Consider the following 14,759-nt stretch of genomic DNA (forward strand, 5'->3'; position numbering starts at 1 on the left):
GTTAATCCGTGACGAAGTGAACGTTTCCCACAAAAGAAAGAGAACCACTAACCTTCACTTTTGATTACAGAATTCCAGTACTTGATGAACACTTTCCTCCAATCTCAAGTACTTTTGTATATTTTTTATAAATGTAATATTCATATATTTTGGTATTTAAGTATTATGCAGATTTTTGTTACCCAAAAAGTTGATGTCCAAAATGTGTGTGTTATGTTTGTAGTTCAATGTTCCTCTAAGACACAATTGTATAATATATTACTGTTTGAGTAAAATCTCTTATGCTTATATCATTACAAATTTTGACATTACGGGAAAATAACTGCCATACTCGTGTTCAGCGGGTGCAAATCATTAAGAAACCGACGAAAAACCAACATAAGCACTACCTTGATCAAAATTTGTATACCAGTGTTATTTATTCCAGTTGATAGCACAGACGAGAATTTGAATGGCACAATCCAGTACGAACGATTGAGACGTGCGTTGAGATTCGCAAATTTTACATCGATTTATATGAAATGAGACTCATACTTTTGCTTGAATTACATCCATTCCACCTAACCTGGGAGGCACAGTAGCTCAGTGGTAGAGTGCTTACGTAGGCCTAAGGTGCATGGGGTTCGTAGTCCGATCCCTGGCCAAGTAAGCTTACGGTGGACAACATCGTGTCCGTGGGTTTTCTCGGGGTACTCCCGTTTCCTCTCACATATCATTCCACCAATTCTTCTATCATCATTCACTACCTAAAACATCGTCTCTCTTAGAATAAAGAAAATAAACATGGGACGTTAAATTGAAAGATTTAATTTTTTCCACCTAACTTGGGAGCAGCCGGAAATTTATCTCGCCTCACTTTCGATGAAATCAGTAAAATGTAAATATTGCTCTTCTACAACGATATGTTGTATTTTTAATTGTATTCTTTGGGCAAAATGTGTGATCTTTTCTATAAATATGCACTAGCCAGCTAGGTTAAAAAGAAGAAGAAAAGGAAATATATCTTGTTATAAATCAATGTATGTTTTGTTGTTTATATTTTCCTAAAAATCACCAAAACGACGTATACATATGTTACGATAGAAACAGAAGCAAGGTTAGACATAATTACAACTACTTTTTAACGATCACAAAGTTTATAATAAGAAAGTATAAATTAAACGACATTTTGCATTATGTCAATTTAGTTTATTCGTTGTGGGTCAATAAGTATGTTAGAATCAGGACTAAAACGAAAATAATAAAAGTATATTATTATATTTTATGATGCCGAAACGCCAAGAAACCTTGTGTATCGTTCAGAAGTTTTAGTAAAACGATCACAATTGAGCCAAATATTAATTATACTATTCTAAGAAGTGGCACAAAAATAGATAGACGTGTCAAAATGAGTGATATCGAAAACGAAGTGGTTGAAAACAGTATGAGAGACCGGAACAAATCATACTGAAAGTATGGTTGATCTATTCAAACAACTATCACAACAAATATCTTATAAGGATGAATTCTCTCAACAAAATATGCAGTTACAACAACAACAAGGATGAATTTATATAGTGTTGGCCAAAAGTAGGTATACAATACAGTACCGTACTGATCAGCTCATTACATTTTATATAATTTCTTATGGTTATCCATCAGGTAGACTTAGTTTCTTTATTATTTGTTGTTAATACGCTTTTACTTACATCATAAGCTCAGAAATGCCGAAGCAAATTAACCTATAAACTAGATGTTACACTTGATCAATGCAAAGGTCAGTGGCGTATTTACGATTTTGTTTCGGGGAGGGCTTTGCTAACTTCCGGGGGGTCTTTGCCTGAAAATGAAAATTCTACAAGATATTTCATATACTTTACTATAGTAAGTAAGATTTCGGGGGGGCTTAAGCCCGGAAGCCCCCTTAAATACGCCACTGGCAAGGGTGTATACCTACTTTTGGCCCACCCTATATATATATACACGAATAAAAATTTTCATTCATTGGAGATGGCTTCCTGAAAATTTTCTTGGGCCCTGCATTTGCCCCCCTGAAAAATTCTAGTTACGCTATGGGGCGCCCGAATAAAATTTTCTAGGGGAAGCCATCTGTCTCGTTGCTACTTTACGTTTGCTATTTCTAATTTGTATTAAGGGAATTTTTAGAAATTTTTCATGAGCCACGGGGGCCTGCCCCCGTTCGGGTGCCCATGATGTCAAAACAAAAAACGATAATTATCAAAAATAGTCCCAATCGCTCATGTTACATTTTGTTCTGGATTGTACCGATCATTTTTTTTTTTCGTGCTGTCAACTTGAATAATTCGAAGCATTCGGTTCTGTTTTACACACACCCGTATAACAGAATGCATACAATATTTCCTTTTATCAGGGATTTTTTTTTTTTTTAAGTGAGTGAGCTGACAACATTGATTCTTACTGTGTTGCAGAGCAGACGACGAAACGTCGAGAATAGTGAAGTGATAGTATGTGAAGATTTGTGTGTGTGAAAAAATAATGTAATTTCTGTAATGATAGTTTAGTGTGGAGAAAAGAATCACCATTACCCAAAATGGAAGCTGAAATTGAGGAAGGGCAATTTAGTGACGCTGAGGATCTCAGGTACTTTTATTTTTTTATATGTATAATAGAATTAAACCATATTTTTCTTTCATGCAACACGTGATATTGTAGTCAATGTCGAGTGTGCAGATAAATGAAAACTCGGCCAGAAGTTGGTAATTTTACTGATTTCAAAAATTGGAAATACGGGTAGTAGTTTACCTTTCGAATAAAATCAATTGTTCTGTTGTATGAGATGTCAATTGTAAAAAAGTTCGTTCTTTTAAATGACACCGTAATAAATTCAACAGTATTATTTTGGTTAACAGCCGCAAATGGCGGTACCGGAATTTAAAATTTACCGAGAAATAAACAGTCAGATAAAATGTCACCATGAGAGTAGGGTTAAGTGCTGCATCGCCGGACCAATTTTAGGAAATTTATCTGGTCAATTGGAGAATTTATTTAAGTTTGTGAGGAAGAATGAGTGAAAGGCAGGTGGGGTAAATAGTAATGGTTAAGAAAGTGGTTGTATTTGTTGGTGTTTTTGACGTTGTAAGCGGCACTGAATCTAGAGGCGGATGGACTATTTCGCGGAGAGGTACACTTGTTTTATTATACGGATCCATAGATTGTAAAATGTATAGAAAAATTTGGGCATGTCTTTAATTTGCCCATTTCATGTCGAGAACAACCCAACCAACCCCTCCGGGGCTTTTAACCTGTTCCTACTCACACGACAACCCATTCCTCCTCGGGTAGGTTCTAGACCACAGGTCCCCCCATATAGCCTATATTAGTACCTAGGTTGGTTCGTTTCTGTGCCAGTGTTTAATATTTAATTAAAATAGTTTTGCCGAGCGAGCGTCAGCGAGTGAAGGTGGGTTTAAACCCCACAGGGCACGTTGTTTTCGGTCTTTATTACAGCTAAATGGGAAGGGAAACCTATGTTCTAGAACCTTGCCTTCCTCCTACTGCTACTACTAGGGGGCGCGGTGGCTCAGTGGTAGAGCGTTCACTGGTGCTTGGTGTCCCTGGTTCGATCCCAGCTCCCGCCAAGTGAACTTTGTAGTAGACAAACACCGTGTGCGTGGGTTTCCTCGCGGTTCTCCCGTTTCCTCCCACTTTCTTCATTCCACCATTTCATTCATTACTCATCATCACCGTCTCCTTTAGTCTAGGCTGCATAATCGTGGGACGTAAAACCCAAATATTTCATTTAATTTCTTAATGGATACAGGTGCAGCCGTAATAGTAATTCATGCAAAATAATTTCTTCAAAAACTCATCGGTTTATCAACACCAAGAATGGCTAGAGAACGCAGATTCTACACCCGTGACCACCATTAGGAATGTTCTAGACAGAAGTAGAGTTACGGAGAAAAACTTATACATTACCAACAGTTGTAGTACAGAAGATTCCAATCTCCTCAATAATGAGAATAACTTTGCTAGACAGCTTTGCATCGGAATGGAGACAAGAAATTAAATTATTAATCCTTGCACGCAAGCAATCTAAACAACGAAATCAAATACTGACCTTGATAAATGGAGAGAAATCATCAAAATCATTCACACAGCAAATATATGCACAGTATACTACAGTATTTTACAATAATATTAATATTGCTATTGAAGGATAAGGTTTATGTATCAGTTAAACCAGACACCTAACATTTTTCAAGGAATTTTATTCAGTACCGTACGCCATTTTATCGAATGTGAAACAAGAATTAGATTAGTTGTGCAAATTACCTTTACTGGAACATGTTGAATTTTTTGACTGGACCACCCCATTAGTGGTTAGAACAAATTAAAGAGAAACGGTACTCTAAGGGTACGAACATGCCGAGGAGACCTCGCGATCGAGGTCGAGGTTTAAGTTGCGGTCGCCACCTCGATGCCTAGTTCGCGGTGGATGAAGGGCGCACATAGCGAGGAGGTCGCACCCTCGCTGTAAGTTCTCAGTTTGAGGAGAAACATTACTGTGACGCGTGTGAATTATTCCGTCAATGCATAAAAATTACTGCGAAACCACACTTTGAAATTGAAAAGACCAAACAGTTTATAAATAAGGATGGACTCGAGACGAGATATGAGAGATGCCAAATTCTCGTCTCTTGTTTCGAAAAGATATTTGAGTCTCATCTCTTGTCCATCGCTATCAATACATCAAAGACTTTAATTTTTTTTTTAATTTTCTGTGAAGAAATGACCTCTTCCAGCACTTAGGCGAGGAATCATTTCCCAGTAAAAAAAAAAAAAAAAAAAAAAAAAGTCAGGTTTCAAGGAGGAGGTGGTATTAACTTCAGCAAATGAAGTTTCGTCATGCAATTTCATTATTCGACATTTCCTCCCTATGGATACGTGCCTGTCTTTACAACTATTTCTATACCTTATACCAGTAACGAATTTAAAAGAAACCCTTTTTTATATTAATCTCGGAATTGGGGGGTGGTTTGGAGTTTTTAAGCATAGATATGATTAACAGTAGCTTCTTTTCTTTTTTAGAAATCCCACAATTTACGGACTTTAGCCTGAAAGTCCCCTCCCTGTAACCGCCACTTCCTTATATAATAATAAGCTACAATATAATCCTCAAATAAATATAGTAACTTACCTGACATTCCCATTTCGGTTGCTATTTTCTTCCATTCTCTATTTAAAACATGCCTATTATGACGTTGTTTGTGTGTGTGTGTGTGTGTTTTTTTTTATCCCATATTGCTAGAACATTTCTCACTAATTCAATTAATATGTCTTTCATAATCAAATTTTATAGTGCAGCAAAACCTCTCGAGCATAAACACACACACAATCTTCTGCAGACGAAATTCGAAACAAATGAAGACTTTGTTCCGTGCAGCGCTTCAGGGAGAGCCAATGGGAACACGAGTCACAGCGATGCTTCCGCTGAACATCGATGTAAAAACAAACTCAGTTCGTCATCGCGACCACTAATTCACCCTCGTGGTCGACCTCTAGGTCGCGATGTAGCGTACATCTTCGGCATGCGCTTACTCATTTGAATACATGGGTTTGCGCCAGTATCAAGGGTGCGACCGCGACTTAAATCTCGATCGCGAGATCTCTTCGGCATGTTCGTACCCTAAGGCTGTGCATTGACTGTTAAAAAAAGAACTTTAAATGTAGTGACGGAAAAGGTCAGCTACCCATTACCTCGAATTGATGATGTTTTAAATAGAATCGAAGCCACTGCTTACTTTAGCTTACTACATTCGATAAAAGCGTATCTATAGTTACAAGTTGATCCAAAATCTAGGAGATGTCTGGTAATTTACAGACATGAGAGACTTCCATCCAGTTTGAATTGTTCATCACAAGTATTCCAGCGTTGTCAAATTCACTTTCAACGTTGAACAGGGGTTCTCACCGTTAATTTAAATTAAAGCATCAGAGTGGGAAAGACTCAGATCCGTCGATTAAGCACGAGACTTAAATTGTCAACGATTCCTCCATGGATCATCTGCTTGTACGTACGCAGTTAAGCAGGCACAAGTATCACATTAAAAGTATGAATACAATTATTTACTTTAATAAGAATAGAAACGTGTATTTTGTAAGTAAATAACTCCATATATGAAACCTAAATCCTTCCCATGTATATGTCATAATAAAATTTAACTTATATGTTCAAAATTACTATCAAATGCAGGATGCGATTTGTTTAATGATATTTAATAGAGTAATAATAATAACAACAACAATAGTAGGCCAGTTACAATACACATTTGTAATAATAGTGTCGTACAGTACGTTTTTGAGAGAAATACCCTGTAGGCGTGGCTTATTGAGTCTTGGATAATTTTGTAGAGTAGAATATAAAATAGATATAGATAGTACGGAAAGCTAGTTAGCCATACTTATCGTAAAGGGAAAAGAACACATACAAATAGCTGAAACGTTGTTAAAGCCTGGTTGTGAAAATATGGTAAAAATCTCCGTGGGTTCAGAAACTACAAGTGAAATTTCTGAAACTCTTCTCATTGCTGACACAATCAGTTGTCAAATTCTTGCTGTGCCGTGAATAGAAAAAGGTTGCGCGACACTGCAGTGTTACACTCGATTCAAGATACGTGGGTTAGCAGACCAGACTGAAGTTTCCTTTGATTTCCCTCAAAGCACAGCGGGCAGATATTGAGTAGAGTGGTCAATAGCCAGAGATGAAAAACGCGTCTTTAGTAAATAGACTTTTTAAAAAGAAATAAAAGTCTGCTTTTTTGGAATTAGTGAAATGTAAATTTCTTTTTTTCTTTTTTAAATCTCATTTCCAGTTGCCAATTCCCGATCTCCTATTTAATGTAACTTTTGTTTGTGTAATTATCCGCGTGTATTGATCAGAAAATAAACGTAAACTTTTAGTAATTATCTTTTTTTAATTACCTATAATTAAATTTATGCATTACTCTTAACTTCTAGCGCTTCACGGTAGAACCTAAGACTAACAACCACCAACTGTAGTGCAGGTAAGATTTCTTTATTTTTGATACGGCACTTAAATCAACCCTGCAATCAAGAACCAAGTAAAAAGCAGTCATTTTATGGGGTCTATTAGTATCACATGAGCTGAATGAACGAAATTTTTCCTTTTTCCTTATGGCACCAGTGTCATGAATGACAGCATGGAATTTATTAATCTGTTCAGGTTGCAGCTTCGAACTACTTCCACATCTGTGCTAGAGCGCAGGAGCTAGCTCCAACTGAGGAGCTCGTTCGTCACATCGCTAGCCCAGATGAACATTTTCACTCTTTAAAATATTTCATTGGCTGTTGTACCTATCGATGTGCTTCGTTCGTTTATTGAAGTTTAGCGTGGACTCTCTTCAGCCTCGCGAGTATGTAAAACGTGAACCTACAGCTTAAGGTGGAATCCGAAGCGTAGGTGAAAATTTTAGTGCTTTACCGGGAATCGAGCTCAGGACCACGTCTACCAAACGCGTGGGCGCTAACCACTAGAACAGTGATGATGGCTATATACCTATCAATGATATGGTATAAAAATATAAGTTGATTCCTCTTTCAGGACATGTACATTTAAAATTTATGAATGAGACTACGTAATAAGGAAGTATCCTGCAAATAGCTAAAATTGTCATATATATGGGAAGTAATGAAGCCGATGTTCTGAGAACTTCTGATTAAGATAAGTGATTACTTGGCTAGTCGATTGCTTTTGTAAGAATTTTCTTGAACAGTTTTGACTACTAATGCTCTGACCTTTTACCAGGTTGTCATTCACATGAGGATCGAATCACACATTTTTACAAACACATTTGCACTTTGGTACAAGTTGAAAATTAAAATAAGACCTTGTGAGAACTTGTTTATGTAGAAAAAGTTTTACGTCAATTTCTTCGTAAAAGAATTGGAAATTTAAGAATTCTTCAGTATATGCCAAAAATATGAGAGTCCTGTAACGACTAACAATGTAATGATGTAACTCATATTCTAAGAACTTGTTCTACTTTTTCTGGTCAAACAAGTGACCTCAGGAAATATCAAACTGTCTTCAGAATTTGTAAATGATAATAATGTGAGAAGAATTTCCTTATGACTTTTTTTTTTTTTTTTTTTAATATATTGCAGCTCATACAAGGAAAAAGGAAAGCCTTTAATCGGATCGCAGATGCTTGTTGCTGATGTACAAAACCTGAACCTTGCCGATAACGTGACAGAAAGTCAGCCTAAAAATGATGATCGTTGTAAACATGAAGGTAATACCCTCGTGGACGATGACGACGACTACGACGACGATGATGATGATGATCTGTATGACTGGGAGACTGAATCAGGTATGTGGTCCTTTGGTCATTTTCGTCACATAATCAGGTTTTTGAATTTCGCGTTCAGCAAAAGTGCGAAGATTAAGTATAGTGAATAGAAGGTTTGGAACTAATGAAACTTGTCAGCACAGGTTACTTTAATGCAAAATTTGCGTTACAGGTCACGCGCTTTGCTGATGTGAGAGTTGACATCACAGTTTTGTTCTTTTCACTTACCGTGAACCGGAAAATTTGTTTGTATTACACTATTCCCATAGAATCTTACCGATCACATCTATCAGTTAATTTCGAACCAAAACAATGTTCTTTATTTATATATTGTATTTTGATTGAAGTAAAGTTTCAACTCCCATCTTGTTTGTCTGGTCGGAATGAGAATGAGACAGCATTCCCATATTTTTTAAATATGTAAGAGGGTGATTCAGAAAGTAATGCCTCCAAGCTGATATCTTTATTTGTGTTTCACAGATAGCACCGATACAGGTATCAGTGGAAAGCTTGCAATGTCAGCTACAAATGGAGGCATCATTTTTCAACATAGTTCCCATTATGGGCAGCACACTTGCACCAACGCGATGCCGTTGGCGAAGAATTGTGGTAGCTGCAGGCGACACTATTGGCGAACTGCTGCTTCCACGTCCGCGTCACAGCTGTAGTGGTGGCCCTTAAGTTTGAGGAAGAGCGAAAAGTCGCAGGGCTGAAGATCCGGATTGTAGGCAGGATGAGGCAGAATGTCAAGAACACTTTGCCAGTAGATGGGAAAACTTTGCATTTTTTTGGCGGAAGAGAGGACGTGCGGCTGTGTTCCATCGGCTGACGCTTCGTTTGCAGATCGTAATGGTGTATCCATGACTCGTCACCAGCGATGAATGTTCGTGAGCGCACAACCTTCCTCAGTCAGAAATTCAATGACAGCCCGCTGTTTCAACCGGACGTCATCACTCGATGTCATTGATTTCTCCATTACTCTGGAATGAGAAGAGAGAGGAAAGTGAAACAAGTTACATTCTATAGCTTAAACATCAACGCATTAATGAACAGTTCAGAATGTTTGGAGTACTATTTGCCAAGTAGCGGACTTAGACGAATTACTTTTATGAATCTCCCAGGTGTGTATATATATACCAGGTGTTTCAAAAAGTCCCGTGGCTATAAGCCAATTCAGTTATAAGTGAAGACACGAAAAGATGGAAAGAGAGAAGTTGTTGGAAATAATCAGTTTTCAATCTAATGTAGTGGGATTTTTCCACTTGCACCAGCCACTTTGACTCTACATTTGCAAGCCCCTGTATTTTAAATGAAAAAGCAACGTTTTTCCAGTTCAACAGGCTGTGTAAAAAGGACATTAGGACACGCAGATATGACAGAAAAGATACACATTATTATGTGAGGGAAACCCTGATCCGTTTCCAACAATGGAGTGTTGTTGGTATGGTGAGAGCCCAAGAGTACAGCATTCTAAACTGGCAATGTCGCTTTTATATTTAACATAGAACGCCAGTGTGGAGCCCAAACAACTAATACGATTAGAAAATTTCCACCTTTTTAGATTGAAAGCCACCGATTTCCAACAACTTTCATTTTTCTATATTTTGACTCATGACAGAGTTGTCCTATGGACCAGACTTTTGATGCACCCAGGATATATATATATATATATATATATATATATATATATATATATATATATATATATATAAAATACTATCAGATATAACTTTTAAATAGTAGGCAGAAAACTGAAATTTTATAAGATACAATTTATTGAGAGGGATGACATTGTTTGGCATACTCTGCAATACCATAGGTTAAAAAAATGTAATTTTTAATTTAACTCGCACGGTTATGCCCTATAGGCAAAAGGAGACAAATAGCTAATGAAAGTGAATGAAAGTGGGAAAGTAATATTGGTTGTACTTTCCCACTCTAGCCACTAGCCCAATAGAGAGCGCACCAGGTGAAAATTGTTGCCAACCGAACGTAAAGTCGTATTTTTTCAAATGGCACCACGTCAGACTATAACATTTTTCATATCTACATATTAAACTAATACTTACAATACCACATGTACACTAATGTCCAAAATGATTGTCGCATATCTATAACTGTCTTCTTGTAACAATATAATATGTTAATGATTTTGCAGGGTACTTTTAATACTGATACTATGTATATAATCGGGAAATGTATATTTGTTGTAAATTTCATAGGAAAAGAATTATAAATACGAAAATTAGAATGAGTAAAACAAAATGTTGCTAAATGGACATGAAAGTTTTATTTTCGTTCTATTGTTCTTATTTACTGCTCTTTTCACATGAAATTTGCCACACACATCTTTAGCGATTATACACATACTAACATTATAAGAAATACCGGACGAATTCGATATCAAATTATATTCCTACAACAACATATTTATAGACATGCGACAATAATTTTGGACATGAGTGTATAATTCAGTGTTACAAACTGAAATGAAATTTTTGTGTTGAACGTCCCACGATTATGCCTGTTAGGCTAAGGGAGACGATGTTAAAGCAAGTGAACGATGATGGAAGAATTGGCGGAATGAGAAAGTGGGAGGAAACGGGAGGATCCGAGAAAATCCACGAGCACGATGTTATTCACCACAAATTGGGCGAGGATCGAACCACGGACCCCACGCATCAAAAGTAAGCATTCTACCAGTGAGCAACTGTGCCCCCTGTTGCAAACTAAGTACGCTGTAATACAAGGTGATTTTTTTAAAACTCATGTATTTCATTTGATTCTAGAATTTCTAACTGAAGTCCGATTTCCATGCAGTTTGTGGCAAATGGTCGAGGAAGGATGGGAGATTTATGAAACTATGTTTACTGGTTTAAATTCATCTGGGGTATTATCGGCCACATCTCAAGAAGAACAGCAAATATTCGCCAGTGTACCGTATAATTTTAATGAGGTGTGGTGCGGTGTGGAGATTTGAGTTTTCTTCATTAGATGGTAACCTCGCCAAGGTCAATAAGAAATAGGAAACTGGTTCGTTGTATTGGAAATTATGCTGTGCAGTTCTGTGCTACTGTATGAGTGTGATCAGGACACAGTGAGGATAATGTACTTTTTAGAGCAACTTGAGTTTGTCGTTAAAAGTTTTTGGAGAACAGAATCTGTTGTTGCTACGCAAAGGGCATTTAGAAAAAAATTTCCCTCACGTTCTCCCCAGACAGGAATATAATATGGTCACTAGTGAATAAATCGGAAGAAACGGGACTGTTCCTGAGTGAGATAAGTAAGCATCGGACCCTGTGGTGGGTGTTGCGGAAGATGTCAGTTATCGACTCCTTAGGTCGCCCAAGAAATCTCTTCGTTGTTTGTCGCAAGACACCCGCTATAGCTATGCAATTTGTGTTTTATGGGTGTTACCACTAACACTTAATTCGTATTCTCACTAACACTTAATTTGTATTCTGCAATTTCGCTTCAAAAATCCAAAATCTCATTCCAATTGTAAGATACACTGGCGAGTATTTGCTGTTTCTCTTGGTGTTGTCGATATTACTCCGGATGAATTTAAACCAGTAAACATAATTCCATAAATCTCCCATCCTTCCTTGATCATTTGCCACAAACTGTATGAAAATCTGACATCAGTTAGAAATTCTAGACCCAAATGAAATCCGTGAGTTTTTAAAAAATCACCCTGTATCACAAACATCGAAACTTTGGTTGCTTCTACAACAGTAATAATACAAGTTAGACGGTGCAACGTACATTCGAAGTTAACTTAGTGTCAAATACTATGATCATGACATGACATATTTTAAATAAATAGAAAATAACGTTACAAGGGATTGAAAATTCGATCACATTTTTTTTTAAAGGCTTTATTGAAAAAAAAAATGCTTAGATAAATATCACATCTAAGCATATTGATGGTTTTCAATAGACGTAAACATCATAATGCAATTTACAACAATTCGATATCTCAAACAGTTAAGTAGATATGTAATACATGAATGCAAATTAATTTACTGCTTAAAATGACATATTTGTGAGAAAGTTTTAAAGTTATTATTGCTTTCCTTTGCTCCTATAACGTCACAGCAATGGTTTCTTGGTAGTTTTAGTTCCATCATTTACTCGCAGTTACATAATCTTAAACAATGTTCCAAATTTTACCAATGTTTTGTCACATGCCGGGTGTTTCAGGTAAAACAACCATTGCTTTTAAATCAGAAATGTTTAGATATAAAAGAGTAAAGGAAAAGATGAGATAGGAAAATGTCAAAAGGCACATTGAATGGAGCGCTTAGCTTCACCCACAGGAATCCGTATTATGGGGTGCCAGAAGGCTCCCAGAAAATTTTAAATGGTAAGATACGTAATTTGATACTTCATTGAAAAGATGATTGAAAACAAACAACTTTTGTAAGGAAAAACGTTTTTCCTGTGGCGTACAGCTTACGAAATGGACACTATTAACTGAGTTTTATCTGATTATGCAATAATTCGCAATAAAATGGCGCCCATTTTGTGCACCGTGCCCAAAACTATTTTTTTTTTACATAGTTATTTGATTTCTTAAGATCTTCACAGTGATGTAAAATATGTACATACGTAATATTAACGATTTTCGAGTGACGCCGGGAGCCCGTGCTAGGTGCCTCTATGGGGCAAATAGAACAAATTATTTAATGGGCCATAGGGGGCTGCGGTGGCTCAGTGGTAGAGCGTTCACCTGTGGTGCATGGGATCCCTGATTCAATCCCAGCTCGCACCACGTGAGCTTGTGGTGGACAACCACCGTGTGCGTGAGTTTTCTCGGGGCTCTCCCGTTTCCTCCCACTTTCTTCATTCCACCATTTCATTCGTTTCTCATCATCATTATTTCCTTTAGTCGGCATAAAAGTGGGAAGTAAAACTAAAAGATTTCATTTTATTTAATACACCATATGACTTTCCTACCTCACTTTTTGTTTCATCCTTAGAGCCACTGTGGCTCAGTGGTAGAGGTTTACCTCTGATATGTGGGGGGGTCTCTGGTTCGATTCCAGTTCACGCCAAGTGGACTTTGTAGTGGACAAATATCGTGTGCATGGTTTTTCTTCTGATTCTTCTATTTCCTGCCACTTTATTCATTCCTCTGATTGTATTCATGTCTCATTACCACAATCTCCGTCAGCCTAGCCGGCATAATTGTGGGATGTAAAACTGAAAGATTTCGTTTTTGTTTCGTCTTTTATTCTGTTCCTAAGTTATAAACCCTGGTCATTTTATCTGAAACACCCGAAATATACGTTTTTTCAACCATACCATGCCTTAGAAACTTAGCAAAACCTTTGTCAATTAATTACTCACCAAAAAAATGTTCTTCGTTGAATTTTGATCCAACTAAAGTTTCAGGAACCTTCCTTTGTTTTCATGTTGTTGGAATTAAGAATGAGGCTACTTGAAATTCCTTGAAAACCGAGATTTTCCACGTACGCAAAATTCTTATAAAACTAAATGGCTATTGATATATCTATATAAATGTGTTTATCTTCGAAATTACTTCTGACTTGGATGACTCCCTTCGTCAGTCGAACATCGAGAAACTGGAGTTGATATCGATTAATTCACACAGTATAAGACATATTTGCTTACAGCATCTGTATAGTAAAAGTTAGTTCATAATTATTGGCCAGCTTTTTTTAAAACTTCGGTATCTTGTAGGCTGCATTTTCCGTTGGATGAAAACATGTTTTGTGTTATGTGATTTACTCAATACAAACTCGAGTTCGACCGACAAATGAAACTATGGACATCTTAAATGATTTTGAAGGTAAATTCTACAGGTACAGTAATGATCAATATGCTCTTTTTACCAGATATGCCAGTCACACTCCATATTACATTAAATAGATATGCTTAAATAAGTTATATAACACATAAGCTTGACATACATCTCAGTTGCACCATACTGCGTCAGTTCAATATTATGTAAATATTGTTAGAATTTTATTAGTGTGGCCGTTATTTACATATTAACGGATAATTAAGATAGACAACATAAAAAAAAGATAAAAGCTTCGGTGTCACTATAGTATTTAGCTGTACAAAGTAGCACATTATGAATATAGCGAGTAGCATCCAAAAGACTACTAACAGTCAAATTATGAAAAACATAAGTGAAGACACTAAGTCCGTTGATTGCATCTGGAGGAGTTTACGTGAGCTTCGTGAGGGAGAGTGGCTTCGACCACGTATGCTCATCAAATTAAGTCAGTTACTCGAATATTGAATCACTTTACATAACTAATTTTGCACTTCTGGTATAAAAGAACACAGCATAAGTAGGCGAAGCCGCTCAGCAAAAATTTTACAGACAGTTAAGTAATCAACTCAACGGAGTTTTAGTGTTTTCACTAATCTTTGTGGTAATTTGATTTAAAA

The 14,759-nt window shown here is 36.7% G+C and overlaps 1 protein-coding gene across 1 annotated transcript in view; it reads left to right on the top strand.

Moving 5' to 3' along the window:
• The first annotated feature begins 2,420 nt into the window (after positions 1-2,420).
• Positions 2,421-14,759, top strand: part of RIOK1 (RIO kinase 1) — a 50,633-nt gene continuing 38,294 nt past the window's right edge. The window contains exons 1-2 of the mRNA XM_081746777.1: positions 2,421-2,601; positions 8,149-8,354. Of these exons, the coding sequence (XP_081602903.1) occupies positions 2,552-2,601; positions 8,149-8,354 (256 nt within the window). The 5' untranslated portion in view covers positions 2,421-2,551. The remainder of the gene's footprint in view (positions 2,602-8,148; positions 8,355-14,759) is intronic.

The sequence above is a fragment of the Thermobia domestica genome, chromosome 18 (assembly GCF_964235325.1).
Source record: "Thermobia domestica chromosome 18, izTheDome1.hap1.1, whole genome shotgun sequence".
In the NCBI taxonomy this organism is placed as follows: domain Eukaryota; kingdom Metazoa; phylum Arthropoda; class Insecta; order Zygentoma; family Lepismatidae; genus Thermobia; species Thermobia domestica.